The 21,388-nt window shown below is 36.3% G+C and overlaps 1 protein-coding gene across 1 annotated transcript in view; it reads left to right on the top strand.

Moving 5' to 3' along the window:
- M1AP (meiosis 1 associated protein) overlaps positions 1-21,388 on the top strand; it is an 85,810-nt gene that overhangs the window by 7,442 nt on the left and 56,980 nt on the right. The window contains exon 2 of the mRNA XM_063077789.1: positions 20,132-20,317. Coding sequence (XP_062933859.1) covers positions 20,132-20,317 — 186 coding nt within the window. The remainder of the gene's footprint in view (positions 1-20,131; positions 20,318-21,388) is intronic.

The following is a 21,388-nucleotide window of genomic DNA, read 5'->3' as shown; positions in this document are numbered from 1 at the left end:
TCAGATAAAGAGATCTAGGAATGAAGATGCCAGGGCTAGGAGCAAATATTCCAAGAACATGACCAGCTAGAAGGGCCTGAGTCCTTGACTGCAACTCCTTTCAGAGACTGCAGTGCACTGGCTGTGCAACATGTCCTGTGTGGGGAGGGCAGCTTTCCCCAGGCAACACCTTTGTAATCACCTGTAGTCAGGCCTAAAAATCACACAGGTTTTATCCAGGAGTCAGACTCCTCAGTGGTAACTCAGGAAAAATGACAAGCCAAAATTACCTTTCTACTTAACAATCCTAGTTAAAAGCTCAAGAAAATCTCTGGAACAATGCTGTTACCTTATGTATAGAACAGTCCAATCTTTGCTTAAGGAAAAACATGACCTTGAATCCATTTGATACTTACCAATATAAACATCTGACATTTTCTATCTGCAGAGGCAGCTCAAAAGATAAATAGAGATTTTCTATAGCACGTGGGAAATTTTACCCAGGATGAACACCTCAACATATTGTCTCATATTTAATTTTTGAGTATAATCAAATAATTCTGAACATTTTATAAGGAGTCATGGCAGAAGATTCATAATTAACATATTAGAATTCTTTTTATATCCATTTTGCCTTTAATATAAATAATTCCAACCAAAATTATTCATTTCCCTTTGAAGCAGGGTTTAAGAAGAATGACCTTACTGTGAAGATCTTCCCAATTCTTTTACCTTTTCATGATAATAAAGAAATTATTTGAATTATATATTATCTACAATAAGACATCAGGACTCAGAATGTTCTAAGTTAGCTATAACATTTATTTCCTCATCCTCAATAACTGACATGCAAATAGAATTACTTCAAGGTGATGAATAACAGAGATATAATAAATTAAACAGCATAAAGGTAAACTCCAAGAAAGATAATATAATCAACTATAACTAAGTGTCTCAGGAGAAGTAGGGTAAGAGTAAGGAAAGGAAATACACTACTTTTATCATTTTCATAGTGCTAAATTAATAGATACTGCTATAGAAATAACCTAAGGGAATTATATAAGCATAGAGCTATACAGATAAACACTAAAACAGAAATACAAACCTTCTTAATTATGACAAGAAAAACATACAGAGAAAAGGAAAAGAAGATACACAGTATAGTGATTTTCTTTTAAGCTATAAAAAGAGAGGATATAAAATAATACAACTAAAAACAAACATCTGTCATATCAATAAATATGTGTGCTAACGACCTATTAAAATGCTTTTTAAAACTTACAGATTTGATCACAAAGCAAAACTTGCATTCAAAGGACGCAGGTACAATAGAGTGATTCAGAAAGGTTGAAAATAAAAGGGTAGGCAAAGATATACTAGGCAAATGCGAACAAACAAAAAAAAAGAAGATCATGATCAATCTCAAACAAAGTTGAATTTGGGGCAAAAAGCATTAAATAAATCTAAGAATGGCACTTTAATGCTAGGGCACAAAACAGGAAAGTACAGAGTGATCAAGAAGGCATATGGTAACTATTCAGCACAAGGGGCTTGTTGGAGGGGGAGTCCATTGAAAATACAATATATCAGTTCTGAATACCTATACACCAAATGACATTGCATCAATATTTTAAGAGAAATGTGGTTTATATTTATGTATATATGTATACATACGTATGACATCTCCACCCTCCCAAAGTGCTCATGGATAGTCACAAAAGTCAATCATATATTAAACTACGAATAAACCCAAAAGCTGTAATGATGTTCAAAAAATATAAATAGTTCAGTCAACATTCTCTGAACACACTACAATAAAACTATAAATAAATGACAAAATCAGAGAACAAAACATCTCTACCACTTGGAAATTTTTTAACTCTCAATTTTAGGTCAAAGAGGAAATCCAAGTAAAATTGCAGAGAATCTAGAGAATAAATAATAGTGAATACACTACATATCAGATCTATGGAATACAGAAAACGCAATGCTAAGAGAAAAATGTATATCTTTACACAATATTAATTGAAGTAACTTAAATTATATTAATAAACAAGATAAGCCAAATAAATGACACAACTCAAGAAGATAAAGAACAAAAAAAGTTTAAGGAAAGCTGAAGGAAGGTAATAATAAAGATAAAAACAAAAATTAATGAATATGAAAATAGAAAATAGCAGAATAAATAAATAAACCCAAAGGCTGGCTCTTTGGGGAAAACATAGGAAATAAACCAGTAGTTAACCTAGTTTTAGGAAAAGGGATAGAGAAGAAGGCACATAGACAAAATAAGATATAATAAGGGGAAAGTAGCCACAGATACTCTTGGTTGAAATGCATAATTAATTCTCCATGAAAATATAATTACCAAAAGAGATAGACTATCTAAACTGGCCATTCCCCATCAAAGGAATAGAGAAAGTCGCCAAGAGTTACCCTCCCCCAAAATAAAGCACTGGGCCAAATGGTTTTACAGAGGAATAATAACAAATGGTTTATTACTAGAAGGTTACTATGTTTTTAAAATGTTCCATAGCACATAAAGAAAAATACTTGCAAATTCTTTTTATGAAGATAACACAGTACTGATACTAAAACCCAACAAATACTGTACAAAAAGAAAAACTACTGACCAATCTCACTTATGAGTCTGATTTATGAATATCTATCCAAAAATCCCAAATAAAATATTGGCAAAAGAATCCAGCATCATATTAAAAGAATAATATACCAAGAATTCAAATATGGTTCAATATTAGGAAGTCTATTAATTTACTATGTTAACATATCTGAAAAGAAAAAAAATCTTATGATCATATTCATCTCTGTACTGAAAAATATTGGAAAAGCATTTGATAAAATTCAATATCTAATCTTGTTTTTCAAAAACCCTAATAAAATAGGAACAGATAGCTATTCCTTTAGTGCAAATATGTCTATGTCAATTTAAGAGTCAGTATTGGACTTAATGGAAGAACATTAAAAATATTCCTGTGCAATACAAAGTTTACTATCATTACTATTATTTAACAGTATCCTGGAGATTTTTCACTGATGCAGATACATAAGAAGAAGCAATTAGATTATAAAATGAGAAAGGAGGAGATGAAATTATTGTTAATTGCAGATTACATAATTATGTATTCAGAAAACCCAAAAGGATCAACTAGAAAATTATTTGAAACAATAAAAGAATTCATAACAAAATTAACACAAATATTTATACCCTATATGTGTCTGAAAGCAACAGGTTAGAAGTTATAATGGAAGAAATCCCATCACAATAAACAAAATGATCAAATACTTAGGAATAAAATTAACAATAAATTTAAAAGATTTTCATATGAATTAAAATGCTGTTGATATACATATATCAAAAATCACATTGTACATCATAAATATATACCTTTTTTCATTCATTGACTTAAAAAAATACCAATTTGAAAAATGCTATAGAAAAACCCAAAAGGGGGCTGACCCTGTGGCTCACTCAGGAGAGTGCGGCTCTGGGAGCACAGTATAACTCAATTCCCAGTAAAATTTCCAGAATTTTACTAGATAGAGAGAACTAGATACCCTAATAATAAAATTCAAATTAAAAACAAAAAAACTAGAATATTCAGGGACTATTCCTTTAAGATATTAAACAGATATTCAAATAGTGTGACACTGGAGATTGGAAAGAGAGAGTAATGGAATACAGGTAAAGTCCAGAAATAAACTGAAATACACGTGGGAATTTAGTATATAATAAAGATGGTACTTAAAATTAGTTGGGAAAAAGATTATTCAATAAATGTTTGTGTGTTAGTCCATTTATGTTACTTATAAAAAAGTACATGGAACTGGATGATTTATAAAGAAAATGAAATTTATTGCCTACAGTTTCTGAGGCTGGGAAGGCCAAAGTTCATCTGGTGGTGGCAACAGTGACCCAGGGGTCTCACACTGCAAGATGGTGGAAGCAGAGAGAACAAGAGAGAGAGAGGGAGGAGGTGCCAGGTTCTTTTAAAGAACCAGCTCTCACGGGAACTAATAGAGTGAGAACTCACTCATTACTCCCCCCACCTAGGGAGAGCACCGATCAACTGATGAAGGATCTGCCCCTGTGACTCAAACTGGGAGGACAATACATCCAAATGCCATCAGCTTGGGTCAACTTGATAGCCACATGGGAACAAAATAAAGCTAGATCCATACTCACAGCTTACACCAGAATAAATTCCTGATGGAGCAAAAATTTAAATGTAAAAACCAAAACTATGCAAGTACTAGAACAGACTGTATTAATCTGGGTCCAATCAGGAGACAAACCACATAGTATCCAGTTTGTGTGCAGTTTCGGAGGGTAAAGTTTGAGATCTCTAACATCAAAGCTGGCCTGTGCACCATTCAGCTCTCAAAGACTGACTACCTCATCCCACCAAAGTCCTCCAAAAACAACCTGCTGCACTCTTTTACTCAAAACACCTCCATTAGATGCAACTACATCCTTTATTCCTTCTCCTTCCCCAATATCTCTAACACTGTTAATACTAGTACCCAAAGAACAAAAGGCCACCCATGGGGACCCCTAAATTACCTCCATTGTGCCAGCAATCAGAACAAAGAAAATACACACTGATTCTGGACTAGGGAGAGAATACCCTCTAGGCATATCTGTACCACCAGTTTACACAAAAAGCTGGAAGAAATGTAATGAAGATCTGTCAGTCTTTACCCGTTCATACCAACTTCTACCTCTCTGTGCAATGCCATTTAACTGAATCAGTGGCTCCACTGTGCACTTTAAAACCCACCCAGACAATCTAAGACAGAGAAACTGAGTTTGTGGTATAATAGGGAATAACTCCCACAATGCCACAGCCAGCTTTTCAGTACCCAATTCACTGGGAAGAGAATGGGCTGGAGAAGTAATCATAAGGATCCACATTTCAACTCAGGAACTTCCTGGAGCATATTTGAATCTTCCACAATGGAAACCCCACAAACCCCATCCAGGGAAGTGAGATGAGGAGGCAGAGCGAAGTTATGGAATTTGACTGGTTATGTCATCTCCTTTAATTATGCCTCATGCCCAGATTATAGATGGCAGGCATGTTCAGAACTCCAGCTCAGGAGCACCAACCTCATTTTCCTACCATCCATTCTTTCCCTCTTTACCTAACAGCTCCCATAGGTCCCTGACCCCCATGGTTTTACATCTTTGGATTTGGAACTCAGCTCTGAATAATTTACATTGTTACTGTATAGAATGCTGCCTAGGTAATTCATGAGGAAAAAGAGCTAAGAACAATATAGCACTTTGTTAGCATTCATCAATCTATCATCTTCTGACATATGGAAATTTTATCTGGGCCAAAATGTGGGAGCTCTTCAAATCTTAGGCAATTAATGTTTCTGCAAAGCCTGCATTTTAAAATCACTCCCAGAACCAAAGAGATTAGGAGTGAGTTCCTGAGAGGTCAGATTGCATTTTCAAGGGATATAAAGTATTTTAGCCTACTTTCTATTTGGCTCGTATGTAAATAATTCAGTCTTTTCGATGAGTTGGGTACATAGCTTCCTGTGAAAGCAAACAGGAAATATCCTCTTCTACTTTGGTCACTGGATTTTACTTCTGTGAACCAAGAGTGTCCCAAGCAGTGAATGATCCTATTACCTGATTACTGTCAGAAAGAACAGCTCATTCTAGTGGTGTACAGTAGTTCTAAGCATCTATAATTAACAACAAATTTTATGTTCTCAAATGGCTAGAAGAGAAGAATTCAAAGGTTCTCATCACAGAGAAATAAGTTTTTGCAATGATGAATATGCTAATTACCCTGATTTGATCATCACACATTGTATACATGTATTGAAATAACTCTGTAGTTCATAAATATGTACAATAAATGTGTCAATTTAAAAAATTAATAAATTTTTTAAAAAGAAAGAGTAGCTCACTGTCAATATTGGCAAAACCATTGCATTTGGCAGAATTTTCTAAAACTCGGACAGTATTTTCAAACCTTGTTAGAAGATCATTTCCTATTTCTAAAGGTCATTGTCTCCTGCTTACAGATACATCCAGGAGGCCATCCTATTTTTCTTTTTTTTTTTTTCTTTAATTATAGGAGACAAGTTAAGCTTTTTGTTTTAGTTTTTAAAATAAAAATACATGTATTTTAAAATATACTAAAAATTATGTTAAAAGTTATTATAAAAAATGTTCTCATTTTAAGAAATTTAAATGCAGAAAAATACAGCCTTTTGACTATTGTCGACACCATCAGTTGGAAACACGATTTTACTGTTTGTTCCTCCCAAACACTACCAAAAAGAAAGTAGAGGGTTTTTTTTTTTTTTTTTTTTTTTTTTGTCTTTTTAGAAAGATGACTGATAAGGGGATCTTAACCCTTGGCTTGGTGTTGTCAGCACCACGCTCAGCCAGTGAGCTAACCAGCCAAGGGGGATTTTTTATTTATTTATTAATTTATTTTTAATGGCATTGAATCTGTTAAGATTATATTCAACTGTAAGAGAAACCCCAAAATAAAAGTGCCTTAAACAAGATAGAAATTCACTTCTTTCTAAATAATTTTAGGCACTCGAGGGCCGGTATAGCAATTGCACAATCAGTAGGGAACTGTACTGCTTCTGGCTTGTTGCTCCACCATCTTACTACCATCTGCAACACAGCTACTGTCTCATGGTCCAACTGGCTGCTCTAGCTCAATCCCTTAATCCTGTACTCCAGCCAGTAAGAAAGAGAAAAGGGCACTCCTTCACCCTTTAAACACACTCACCAAAAGTTACACTCACCATTTTTCCTTACCTCCCATAGGCCAGAACATAACCACATTGAAACACCCGGCTGTATGAGAGACTGAGAAATATAGACACTATTCCAGATAGTCATAGTACCAAAATAAAACTTGGGAAATCTGTAACCTAGAGAAAGGAGATATCGAGAGACCACTAGAAACTTCTGCCACCAATATAAATACACACGCACACACACAAGTAATATGAGAAGAGAAAATTGCAATTAAATTTTGGAAGTCTTTCAGTGCATTTGGGACACTGGTAATTGACTAAGCAGTCTCAAGAAAGCTAAGTCTTAAGCCAGTAGTGGGGAAAGCCAAGAGGAAACCAGTTTGCACTGCCAAGTTCTCAAAATGCTCCAGAATTGGCAAATCCAAGTACCTCTGGAGGTAAGGATGACAGTGGAGTTAAAAGTAGAAAAATAGTAGAACATCTGTTTAAAAAGCAGTTTGAACTTCAGATTCCCCCTTCTACTCAAAAAGCAAGGCAACTGCCCCATCCTTTCTCCAGCAGAAAACTGAAGGTTTCATCTCTGTAGAGGGTCTCTGCCCAGGGGAACTTCAGGCACAGTTAAGTATATGGGAGTGACCTTACCTAAATAGGGAAATTAAATGAATGTCTCAGACTGAATGCTGAGACCTCCTCCCCACAACATACACGGTTCCTTTCTCTCTTTTTGTTTCCAGAATGTTGGTAGCAAGATCTATTCCCTCCAGGAATATCTTTCTCAGACCAGGAAAAATATGCACATACTTAGATTGGAGGTTCTGCAGCCAAACAGCGCAGGCAAATCACCACAGAGTTAAACCTAATTGATAAGCCCTATCCTTGCATACAGAGATTCCAATCATCTTTTTTAGTGCCCAGTTTGTAAATATTAACAGATCATCCAAGGATCAATATACAATTTACAAAAACCTCTAACATGAAATATAGATACCAAAACCAAAAGAAACATATGAAATAAAAAAATTAAAAAGAAAAACAAATTGGAGAAAGACTGCAAGAAGAAAAGTAAAAGCTCCCATTGATTTCCTCAGAGATATGAGAAAATATTCCATCTATGAAATAAAACAGAATGCTTTTTTAAAAAAAAACGTCAGTGAACAAAAAAGGAGCTCTTGTAAATTAAGATTGTGATAGTTGAAAAACTCAATAGAAGAGATAGTATTAGTAGATAAAGTTGCGCTAAACTCCAAGAGAGCAAAATTCTGGGGAAAATGAGAAAAATGCATAAGAAAATTGGCGAACTAGTCCAGCATATCCAACATCCAAATAATAACAGTTATAGAAGGAGAGAATAGAGAAAATACAAGAGAGGAAGTCATCAAAGAAATAACCTTTAAGAAAATTTTTAGAATTGAATCATCTAGAATGTGTTTCTAGAGTAAAGGGGCCCACAGGGTGCCCAGAACAATGGATAAAAATATGCTAACACCAAGACACATTTGTAAAACTTCAAAAACCTGGGAACAATATTAAAATCCTATAAGATACAAAAGAAGAAAAAACAGGTTACCTACAAAGGAATAAGAATCATAATGGCTTTGGTCTTCTCAAAAGCAATCCAGGAAGCTAGATGACAGTGGAACAAGACCTTCAAAATTCCAGAGGAAAATCCTGTCTGATTTAGCATTCTCTGTCTAGCCAAATTATCATTCAGGTGTACAAACAGAATAAGATAATTTTTGACATACAAATTCTCAAAAAATGTTTTCTTCCTGTGACCCCATTCTCGGGAACCTCCAAAGAATATATGCTACCAAAATAAAGGAGTAAACCAAGAAAGAAAACAATACAGGATCCAGAATAAAGGAGATCTTACAAAAAGGCACTGAAAAACTCCAGGATGATGGTTAAGATAGAGCTTACAGTTGGCAGAGAAGGCAAACACTCCAGATGGGAGCAGGCCAGATCCCAGGTGAGATTTCTTCAGAAAAATGAAATTGATAAAATATCCAAAGTGGCTGAATATATTGACAGGAGATTTAGACAACTGATGAAGAGTCTAGGATTTAATTAGAGGTAGAAAAGCATGCAAATTTCAAAAAAAGATAAATATTAACTCCAGAAAAAAAGATTGCATAGAAAAGAAAAGGTTATTTTGTATATCCCATGATTCAGATGTCAATAGATTTTACACAGTCATAAAGAAGTAAACTGAATACTGATTTAACCAAAATTAAAATGAACTATTGAGAGGATGGAGGGAGGGGTGTAGAAGGAGAGCTCTGTTCAGGGGTGTTCATCAGGTAACATCTAAAATTGAAACAAGAATATATGTGAAAATACACACACACACACACACACACACACACACACACACTATACAATTGACCCTTGAACAACACGGGTTTGAACTGCACAGGTGCTCTTATAAGTGCAACCCACATGAAGGGACTTTTCACATGTGTGGGTTGCACAGGAGGGAAGTATTTAACTACTTTAGTTAGGTATTTAACTACTTTAAGTACTTAAGTTAATTAATTACATGGGGAAAATTAAACACGGATTCTCCACTATGCCCTTAACCCCCCCACACATTGTTCAAGGGCCAACTGTGTGTGTGTGTGTGTGTGTGTGTGTGTGTGTGTGTGTGTGTGTGTGTGTGTGTGTGTGTGTGTATTTCAATCATATGGAGGTAAATAGAAAATAAACCAGCTAAAAATCTTGAAAGTAGTTGTCTTTAGAAAACTGTCAAAGTGGGAGTGGGGAGTAGACGATATGTTTTGTAAAATTCGTGAACTATTCACACTCTCTGCAAAAACTGTTTGACTTTTTTAACTACGTGCAAATATAGCTTTGATTTAAAAAATAAAAACTGGGAAAGATTTCCTGTTAAAACAGCCTGGAAAAAGGGCAATAAAGAGATTACTATCTGTTAGAGAGGAGTTAAAAGCATGGTAGCAAAAATTAAGACTATTTTTTGACATATTCAGAAGAATTGAAAGAGAATTTAAAAGAGAAAAACAAGTATAAAGGAAAAAGTACTTACAATCTTACCACCCATTAACATTTTGGTGAGTATCTTCCAATCATCTACTTGTTTATCTGTAGAGATGAGGGAAGATAGATAGATAAATAGAGACATAACTTAAAAATTTACATAAATGAGATAATACTATGCCAGCTGATTCTGTTATCTAATTTTTATTATTAACAATATAATGTAGAGGTTTTTTATGTCAATAAATATGATATATGTCATAATTTTAAATAGCTACATAATGTTTAATTGTACCATAATGAATTAGTCTCCAGTTGATGTACATTTAGGTTGTTTCTCTTTTTTTCTTTCTTTTTTGCCATTGTAACCAATGCTGCAATGCTGCAAGAATTCTTATTCTTACACTTGGACACTTGTTTGATTATCTTAAGATATATTCCTAAAAGTGAAAAATCCTAGATAACAAAAAATACACATTTAAAAGTTTCAGTTTAGTCCTTTTTTGTGACCGGTAAGGGGATCGCAACCCCTTGGCTTGGTGTCGCCCGCACCGCGCTCAGCCAGTGAGCACACTGGCCGTTCCTATATAGGATCCCAACCCGCGGCAGGAGCGCCGCTGCGCTCCCAAGCGCTGCACTCTCCCGAGTGCGCCACGGGGCCGGCTAAAAGTTTCAGTTTAGCTCTCTTGCTCATGCCACTCTCATGCTGTGGTACCCTGCAGTCTCCAGGAAACCCTGTAGTTTCCACCCAGGAGAAGGCCCTCACTGGATGTGCCCCTGGATTGTGATTTTCCAGGTTAGAAAAGTGATGTGATATCCTAAGTTGCTGTAGAGAGTCACCAGAAGAAGGCAGCCCTCAACAGATGTGTTTCCTGGACTTTGGACTGAAACTAGTTGCTCGAGCCAACCATCCTGAAACTGAAGCAGTCAACCAGGGGTCCATAGAGAACAGAAACAGAACAAAAAGCAAATCTGTTGCTCTGTCCTCTGGAGCTGGGATACACTCTCCTCTCCTGTCTGTTGATATCAGAACTCAAGACTCTTCAGCCTTTGGGTTCCAGGACTTATACCAGTGTCACCCCTGGCTCTCAAGCCTTGGACTCAGACTGAGAATAGCACCATCAGCTTCCCTGCTTCTGAGAATTTCTAACTTCGACTGAGCAATACTACCAGCATCCAGTTTGCAGATGAATTTTGTGGGACTTCTCAACCTTCATAATTGTATGGACTTTGGACTTCTCAGCCTCAGAAACTCAGCGGAAGCGGCGCCAGCAGTAGCGGCAGCAGCAGCGTGAGCAGCGGCAGTGGCAGCAGCACGGGAAGCAGCAGCGGCAGGAGCGACACCCTGCGGTACTGCCCCATCACCCAGCAGCCCGGCAGAGTCCAAGCTGACCAGAGAGGTGGCTCCCCGGAGAGGCCCAAGACCCGAGGCAACCACACACGCAAGGCACTAGTGGCCAACTGAGCAGTCACTGAGGTAGCCATACCAAATTGGCAACCACAGCAACATCTTAGTCAGTCAATAGTGTCAAACCTGTGGACTGTGAAACCCCCTGCCACAATGAATAAACATCAAAGAAAAGATACCAGAAATACGAAAAATCAAGAAAGTACACCACCAAAGGATAATAACTCTCAAGCTCTAGATCCTATAGAACAAGAAGCCCTCGAAATGACTGACAAGGAATTTCAAGTGATAAGTCTAAGGAAACTGAATGAGAGACAGAAAACTCAGCTAGACATCATGATGAAACGAGGAAGAATGTACAGGACCTGAAAGAGGAAATGTACAAGGAAATCAATGTCCTGAAAAAAAATGTAGCAGAACTTGCCGAACTGAAGAAGTTATTCAGCAAAATAAAAAACACAACAGAGAGTTTAACCAGCAGGCTTGTGGAAATTGAAGAGAGAACCTCTGAACTTGAAGATGGGCTGTTTGAAATAACACAAGCAGACAAAAAAAAAGAAAAAAGAATCAAAGGTATTGAAGAAAATCTGAGAGAGATATCAGACCACCTTAAGCACTCATATATCGGAGTCATGGGTATTCCAGAAGGGGAGGAAAAAGGAGATTGCATTGAAAACATATTCAGCAAAATAGTGGCAGAAAACTTCCCGGGTATAGGAAAAATCACAGATCTTCAGATCCAGGAAGCTCAATGATCTCCAAACATATCCAACCCAAAAAGGTCTTCTCCAAGACATGTTATAGTCAAATTGGCAAAACTCAAAGACAAAGAGAGAATCTTAAAAGCTGCAAGAGGGAAGCATCAAATCACCTATAAGGGAGCCCCAATCAGGCTAACATCAGACTTTTCATCACAAACCCTAAAAGCCAGAAAGGAATGGGATGATATATTCAAAATACTAAAAGACAGAGATTGTCAGCCAAGAATACTCTACCTTCAAGGCTATGCTTCCGAAATGAAGGGCAAATAGTATATTTCTCAGACAAACAAAAACTGCGGGAGTTCACTACCACACGACCACCCTTACAAGAAATTCTCAAGGGAGTACGGGGTTTGGTTCCTGAAAAATAACTACCACTGCCATAAAAAGCCAAGAAAAATCTAAACCCACTAGTATAATAAAAATGGCATTCATGAAGAGAAAACAAACAAACAAAAAGGCTTTCTACAACCTAAGGAACCAACAAACACAGAAAACAAACAGTAAATCAGAAAGCAAGGAACAAAAGACACCTAAGACAACCAAACAACGATCAATAAAATGCTAGGAATAAATCAACACTTTTCAATAACAACTCTTAATGTAAAAGGCTTAAATTCCCCAATCAAAAGACACAGACTGGCTGACTGGATTAAAAAGGAGGACGCAACTATTTGCTGCCTTCAAGAGACCCACCTCACCCATAAAGACTCACATAGACTAAGAGTGAAAGGATGCAAAAAGATTTACCACGCAAACAGAAAAGAAAAACGAGCTGGAGTAGCTATTCTTATATCTGACAAAGTAGACTTTAAACTAAAAACCATAAAAAGAGACAATGAGGGACACTACTTAATGACAAAAGGACTGATCCATCAAGAAGACATAAGAATCATAAATATGTACGCACCCAATGTTGGAGCAGCCAGATTTATAAAACAAACTCTGTTAGACCTAAAGAAAGAAATAGACACAAATACCATAATAGCAGGGGATCTGAACACCCCACTGTCAATATTGGACAGATCATCTAGGCAAAGAATCAGCAGAGAAACACAAGATCTAAACAATACTCTAGACCAATTGGACATGGCAGATATCTATAGAACATTCCATCCAACAACCTCAGAATATTCATTCTTCTCATCAGCACATGGGTCATTCTCCAGGATAGATCACATATTAGGTCACAAATCAAGTCTCAACAAATTCAAAAAAATTGGAATTATCCCATGTATTTTCTCAGACCACAATGGATTAAAACTAGAAATCAATATCAAATGAAATTCTGGAAAGTATACAAAAACATGGAAATTAAACAGCATTCTACTTAATGACATATGGGTCCAAGAAGAAATCAAGCAAGAAATCAAAAAATTTATTGAAACTAATGAAAATAATGACACATCATACCAAAACCTGTGGGATACTGCAAAGGCAGTATTAAGGGGGAAATTTATTGCATTAAATGCTCACCTCAGAAGAATGGAAAGATGGCAAGTGAACACACGTCACCTTAAAGACCTCGAAAAACAAGAATGATCCAAACCTAAAGTTACCAGACAGAAAGAAATCATTAAGATCAGAGCAGAACTTAATGAAATTGAAACCAAAAAAAATACAAAAGATCAATGAATCAAAAAGTTGGTTTTTTGAAAAGATAAATAAAATTGACAAACCACTAGCATGGCTAACAAAAAAAAAGAAGAGAGAAGATTCAAATAACAAAAATTAGAAATGAAAAAGGTGATATTACAACTGATTCATCTGAAATACAAGGAATCATTCAAGACTACTATAAACAACTATACGCCAACAAGTTTGAAAATCTGGAGGAAATGGATAAATTTCTGGACACACACAAGCTCCAAAAACTGAGCCATGAAGACACAGAAAATCTGAACAGACCAATAACAATAAAGGAGATTGAAGCTGTTATCAGAAAGCTCCCAACAAAGAAAAGCCCAGGACCAGATGGATTCACAGCAGAATTTTACCAAACATCCAAAGAGGAATTGACACCGATTCTTTACAAACTATTCCAAAAGATTGAAACAGACGCAAATCTCCCAAACTCATTCTATGAAGCAAACATCATCCTGATACCAAAACCAGGTAAAGATATAACCAAAAAAGAAAACTACGGGCTGATATCCTTGATGAATATAGATGCAAAAATCCTCACTAAAATGTTAGCAAACAGAATACAGCAACACATATGTAAAATTATTCACCACGATCAAGCGGGATTCATCCCAGGGATGCAAGGTTGGTTCAATGTACGCAAATCAATAAATGTGATACACCATATTAATAAAATCAAACACAGGGACCATATGATCATCTCTATAGATGCTGAAAAAGCATTTGATAAAATTCAACACTCATTCATGACAAAGACCCTCTATAAGTTAGGTATAGACAGAAAGTATCTCAACATAATTAAAGCCATATATGATAAACCCACTGCCAATATCATCCTGAATGGGGAAAAGCTGCAAGCTTTTCTTTTAAGAACAGGAACTAGACAAGGATGCCCACTCTCACCACTCCTATTCAACATAGTGTTGGAAGTACTAGCCAGAGCAATCAGAGAAGAGAAGGAAATAAAGGGCATCCAGATTGGAAAAGATGAAGTCAAACTATCCCTGTTTGCAGATGACATGATCCTATATATCGAACAGCCTAAAGCCTCTACAAAAAAACTCTTGGAATTGATAAATGATTTCAGCACAGTAGCAGGATACAAAATCAACACACAAAAATCAGTAGCATTTCTTTTCTCCAATAGTGAACATGCAGAACGAGAAATCAAGAAAGCCTGCCCATTTACAATAGCCACCAAAAAAATAAAATACTTAGGAATTGAGTTAACCAAGGAGGTGAAAAATCTCTATAATGAGAACTACAAACCACTGCTGAGAGAAATTAGAGAGGATACAAGAAGATGGAAAGATATCCCATGCTCTTGGATTGGAAGAATCAACATAGTGAAAATGTCCATACTAACCAAAGTGATATACAAATTCAATGCAATCCCCATCAAAATTCCAAAGACATTTTTCTCAGAAATGGAAAAAACTATCCAGACATTTATATGGAACAATAAAAGACCACGCATAGCCAAAGCAATGCTGAGCAAAAAAAATAAAGCTGGAGGCATAACCTGACTTTAAGCTATACTACAAAGCTATAATAACCAAAACAGTATGGTACTGGCATAAAAACAGACACACTGACCAATGGAATAGAATAGAGAATCCAGAAATCAACCCACACACTTACTGTCAGCTGATCTTTGACAAAGGCACCAAGCCTATTCAGTGGCGAAGGGACTGCCTCTTCAGCAAATGGTGCTGGGATAACTGGATATCCATATGCAGGAGAATGAAACTAGATCCATACCTCTCGCCGTATACTAAAATCAACTCAAAATGGATTAAGGATTTAAATATACACCCTGAAACAATAAAACTTCTTAAAGAAAACATAGGAGAAACACTTCAGGAAATAGGACTGGGCACAGACTTCATGAATACGACCCCAAAAGCACGGGCAACCAAAGGAAAAATAAACAAATGGGATTATATCAAACTAAAAAGCTTCTGCACAGCAAAAGAAACAATTAAGAGTTAAAAGACAACCAACAGAGTGGGAGAAAATATTTGCAAAATATATATCTGACAAAGGATTAATATCCAGAATATATAAGGAACTCAAACAACTTTACAAGAAAAAAACAAGCAACCCAATTAAAAAATGGGCAAAAGAGCTAAGTAGGCATTTCTCTAAGGAAGATATACAAATGGCCAACAGACATATGAAAAGATGCTCAACATCACTCAGCATCCGGGAAATGCAAATCAAAACCACACTGAGATACCATCTAACCCCAGTTAGGATGGCTAAAATCCAAAAGACTATGAACGATAAATGCTGGCGAGGCTGCGGAGAAAAAGGAACTCTCATACATTGTTGGTGGGACTGCAAAATGGTGCAGCCTCTATGGAAAATGGTACGGAGGTTCCTCAAACAATTGCAGATAGATCTACCATACGACCCAGCTATCCCACTGTTGGGTATATACCCAGAGGAATGGAAATCATCAAGTCGAAGGTATACCTGTTTCCCAATGTTTATCGCAGCACTCTTTACAATAGCCAAGGGTTGGAACCAGCCCAAATGCCCATCATCGGATGAGTGGATACGGAAAATGTGGTACATCTACACAATGGAATACTACTCAGCTATAAAAACGAATGAAATACTGCCATTTGCAACAACATGGATGGACCTTGAGAGAATTATATTAAGTGAAACAAGTCAGGCACAGAAAGAGAAATACCACATGTTCTCACTTATTGGTGGGAGCTAAAAATTAATATATAAATTCACACACACACACACACATACACACACACACACAAACCGGGGGGGGGGGAAGAAGATATAACAACCACAATTATTTGAAGTTGATACGACAAGCAAACAGAAAGGACATTGTTGGGGGGGAGGGGGGAGGGAGAAGGGAGGGAGGTTTTGGTGATGGGGAGCAATAATCAGCCACAATGTATATCGACAAAATAAAATTAAAAAAAAAAAAAAACACTGTGGTTTTCTGTCTCCTCCCCCACCCCCACCTCCCCCTTTGGTACTTAGGGATTACTCTTAATTTCTTGTGAATTCAAGTATGCATTTTTAAAATGTTTGTATTTTATCTAGCATGTACATGGTTGGGTGCTAGAACGGATATTCAGATATCTAGTTTATATATTTGCAGGTGCTTTTTACATATTAAGTATTTTTTTCATATTAAAGATTTTAATGTCGTGCTACTCACTTACGTTGCACACATTTCTCCATTTTATTTTTTGTCCTTAACTTTACTCATATTTTCTTTTGCTTTACAGAAAATTTTAATTTGTATGTAGTCAAATCTCTCCATTTTCCCTTTATAGTTTCCTACCTCTGTGGTCATGTTTACAAAGGCCTTATCTACCACAAGATAATCTCCCATGTTTTTCCTACTATTTTTCTGGTTTATTTTTTAATAAACATTTTATTTTTGAATAATTGTAGATTTACCATTGATAGTACAGAGAATTCCTGTATATCTATTTTCAGTTTCTAACTAATATTTTTCATTCTCCTGAAATATAATATATATGCATCCGTTGAATCAGAAGTAACACCACCTGTGTTTCAGGTACTGGTCTTGGCCCTGCAGACATGGTAATAAAGAGACAGACAGATCAGATCCCTCCTTTAATAGAGCTTATATTCTGGTGGGATAGAAAAACAATAATTGCCTGACATACTTTGAAAAATGTCACTTTATTGTTGCTCATATCCCTTTGTATTCTGAGGCTACATATCTCACTTGTTTATAAGATTATTACAGAACAGGAATTATGTCTTTTTTTAGGTAACTAGTACATCATAAACACATAATATTAAATGTTTTTTTAATAATGAATGAGTGACTATATCTATGTTATTTACATAGAAACTATATATCTTTTACTTCTTTTGCCAGTTGTAAAACAGGGCCATTAAGTCAATAGAAACCCCTCTGCTTAATCAGCAATGTTCCAAGTGCTTTTAGTTTTTCATAGTGATAAAAATAACAACCACAGCTAACACTGGGTACATACTTACTATGTGCCATGAATTAGTTCATTTAATACTTAGAGAAGTATTTTTATTATCTCCAATTTCTAATGGAAGAAATTTAGGCTTAAGGTCCTACAGCTAACAAGAGGAAGAGACAGATTATGAACTCAAATCTGTCTAATCTAAAACCTAAGCTAAGACCTAGTACTTTTTCAATTAAAATGCTGTCTTTCACCATTATGAATCTTACTGTGATGCATTGCCATGGAGTTTAAACTTTTCCAGGAGCACAAAAGGTAAAATTCAAAATATTGGTGTCAGTGTAAGAAAGTAAATGACTTATGACTGGTTAAAAAATATTTTTGCAACCAGGTGGTTTCCAATTCTTTGTTTTTAACAGAATTGAAAAGACCAAATTGAGGAGCAGCTGACAGATCATTAAAAATCATTTTTATTAGTAGCTTTCTGTATGCTATTTGGCATATAACTCAGAAGGAACTTGCCAATCTCATTGACATTCCATCTTATATTTATGAGAACAAGTTTTCTCAGCACTGTAACAAGAGAAAATAGGGATAGAATTGGTACTGAATGTTGTGTTATTCGAGCAGTAATTATTTATTCACACAAAGCTGAGCTAATTGAAAAAAGAACCCAGCCTGTCCATGCCATTAAGAGGTGCATTTCCAGTTAAAGTTTATGCTTAATGCCAATAATTATTTCTCAAAATTGGTAATATATATGTTGTTTTGATCAATTGTATGTGAACAATAATTCTAATAATAACTCAACATAGATTACCCCTTAGAGCTTATGGTCATGGGAAACTAAGAAATCTTATAATATATAGATATTTTTAATGCAGAGAAGTATGATAAAATGGTCAATAAAAGATTGACAAGCATAAAATTATTTTATATTATGATAAAACTCCGGGGAAAGTAAAATAGAAACACAAGTTCCAGGAGAAAAAAGGGGGAAAAATGAGCTTGTTCATGTACTTTTTAAATTGAATAATACTGTGTGTCAAATCACCATTATATTTAGGTTCCATTGGATTATGTTTTGAAGAGTAATGTGATAGTCATATTTTTAAATGTTGATATTTAAAACATGCTGGAAGTTACATCCTTAACAACTACTTATGCTTAGAATTTAAAAATATAGATATCAACTTAAAAATGTATAAAGGAGTACATTGTTTTTCAGATTATTTTAGGGAATACATGAGAAAAAATGCTCAAAGCCTGCTAGGCTATCTATACCTATGGTCTGATTTGTTCTCATTTATTTCTTGAGGAGTTTTCTTATCTTACCATCTAGATTGCAAGTTCTCTTTGTACAAAAATTAGTCCAATTTCTTGTGTTTTCCCCCAGAAACTCAGAGAGAAACTCACACAAGCAAAGTAAGCAGCTATGGGGTTAAGCGAGGCATGGGTCAATTTAAGCAGTCTTTGTACACTGGCAGTATTGTATCTTGTGCATTGCAGATACGGCTCAGTTCTGCTCTTTGGTCAGGAAAATTTCCGCATTCTAAAATATAATTCCTCCCTACTCCCTACCTGTTTTTTGTTTGTTTGTTTGTTTGTTTGTCTGTTTTCTTAAAGATGATGGGTAAGGGGATCTTAACCTTTGACTTGGTGTTGTCAGCACCACGCTCACCCGAGTGAGCTAACCGGCCATCGCTATATGGGATCTGAACCCGTGGCCTTGGTGTCATCAGCACCACACTCTCCCGAGTAAGCCACAGGCCGACCCCTGTTTTTTGTTTTTTTAAAGATGACTGGTAAGGGGATCTTAACCCTTGACTTGGTGTTGTCAGCACCACGCTCTCCCAAGTGAGCCACGGGTCGGCCCCCTACCTGCTCTTAATGCATGGAATTAATTCCTTCAGACAGTGAATTGGAAGTGAATTCTTTCAAATCTTCAGTCCACATTTATTCAAAATGCATGTATCTATATGAGAAGAAACATTGACCTAGAATCAGATTTAATTAGATTACTTCTTAAGAACAAGTTTTTATAAAGGAGGATGAGGAGAAAGAACCAAGAGGTCACCTATTTGGGTTTTGTATTTGCTCCTTAAGCTGACTGCAGACTAAGCCAAGTATCTCCTCTTTACTGAAGTGATCCTGAGTAGATTCAGTAGGACCTTATAACAATTCTGACATGATCAGCCACATCAAAATGCTCATTTCTGAGGAAACATCATCCTTAAATAGAGAAACTCTCAGTGCCCAAACTGAGAAATGAAGATAATGTCTAAGACTAACCCCTGCTAGGCCTCCAGTTTGCAGGGCACCCCAAAATAAAACTAAGCAGTCACAACTTGGCCTTCCTTGGGCGAGTGAATGAGTTAAAACACTTTCTTTCCTGTTTCTGGTAGCTCTACATAATCAAAACCTTTTTGGCTAGAAATTTTCCTTCCTCTGGTGTAGGGAAGATTTTAGTGCAGTGCCTAGAACATAGTAGGCATTCAGTAGATGTGGGTCAAATAAACAGATTTTCAGAAAGGGAAGGGACCCCTGAGGAGTAATCGATAATGAAGTTAGACTGCCAACTAATCTGAAACCTGGATCGCTAAAGATTAATATCTTTGATTCATTTTTCTCTGCAGCAAGTGAAAGAGAACTTCACTAGGTTGCAGGCCTGCATCTCAGAGCTCCGCATGTTACAGAGAGAAGGTTGTTTCAGACCACAAGGTACTTCTCTGCCACTGGCAGTAGAGGATGGGCTCCAGCAATTCAAACAATACAGCAAACATGTGACCAGAGGTGCAGCTCTGACCTACACTTCCCTGGAGGTAAGTAAGAGAGGCTTTTAGGACTTCAAGCCATCTTCCCCTGTCAGTCCATGGGGTGCCTCATTATTTATCATCCTTACATTGTTCTCTGTTTCATACAAATTAAATGTAATTTCCATGACTAGATTTTCAACTCCCTGCAGGCAGAAAACATGTTTCTCATTTCAATATAACCTGTATAGCTCTTATTATAGAGATGGGCATAGAGAGGAGCTCTAATAGTATGAACTGAAGTGAATTCTAAGGAAAAACTGAAACCAAAATAAAATCTGAATATGCCATCTGCTTCTGAATTTTTTGAACTTGTAAAGCAAACATTAAACTTTCTAGATTGGTATCTATATATTTACCTGAGTACCCTTAAGAATTTACAGTTGTTATTAATCAAATCTTGGCATCAAATTCAGTAAATTTTCTTGGGATTAGCAAATATGCAAATATAAAAATTGCTACTATTCTGGTACCAGACTGAGACAATCTTAAAAATATAAATAACTCATGGCTGGGTACTCCACTGGGTGCATGAATGAGTATGAGTTAAAACATTTTCAGTCACTGGTAACCTCGGGCATCAAACAGATGAATTAAAAAATAATTGTGTGGGACTTCTGGGACTTCTGGTTTCCAGTTCCACATGTAGGAACTTAGAAGTCACCACTCAATCCTAACAACTAGTAAAAAGCTAAACAAACTGAAAAATCAACAACTGCTTTTAGATCCCTAGAGAAATGAGGTCACAGGGCAAACTGTTGCCTCTAAAATTTGAGAAGTAGACAGGTGGACACAGAGAATCACAAAATACTGGAGCAGAAACCTGCACGGAACCGGTGCTAGGGTAGGAAAACCAGAACTGCAATTGACAAATTGCTGGAGGCTGGATGTGGACAAGTCTGAAATTTAAAAACTCCAGGAGGATCCAGTCCTGAGGGGGTCCTCACTTTTGTGAGTTTTCTTCCAGGAGCTCAACAAGGTCCTCACAGTAAATATCAGGAGAAAATTCCCCCCTGCCTCTGACAGGGGGAGAGGAAAAGGAACCATTTTGAAATATACCAGAGCATTCTGTTCTTCCTA

Source organism: Cynocephalus volans, chromosome 14, assembly GCF_027409185.1.
Source record: "Cynocephalus volans isolate mCynVol1 chromosome 14, mCynVol1.pri, whole genome shotgun sequence".
Classification (NCBI taxonomy): Eukaryota; Metazoa; Chordata; class Mammalia; order Dermoptera; family Cynocephalidae; genus Cynocephalus; species Cynocephalus volans.
Note: the sequence above shows the minus strand (reverse complement) of the source record. Positions and strands in the feature narration are given on the sequence as shown.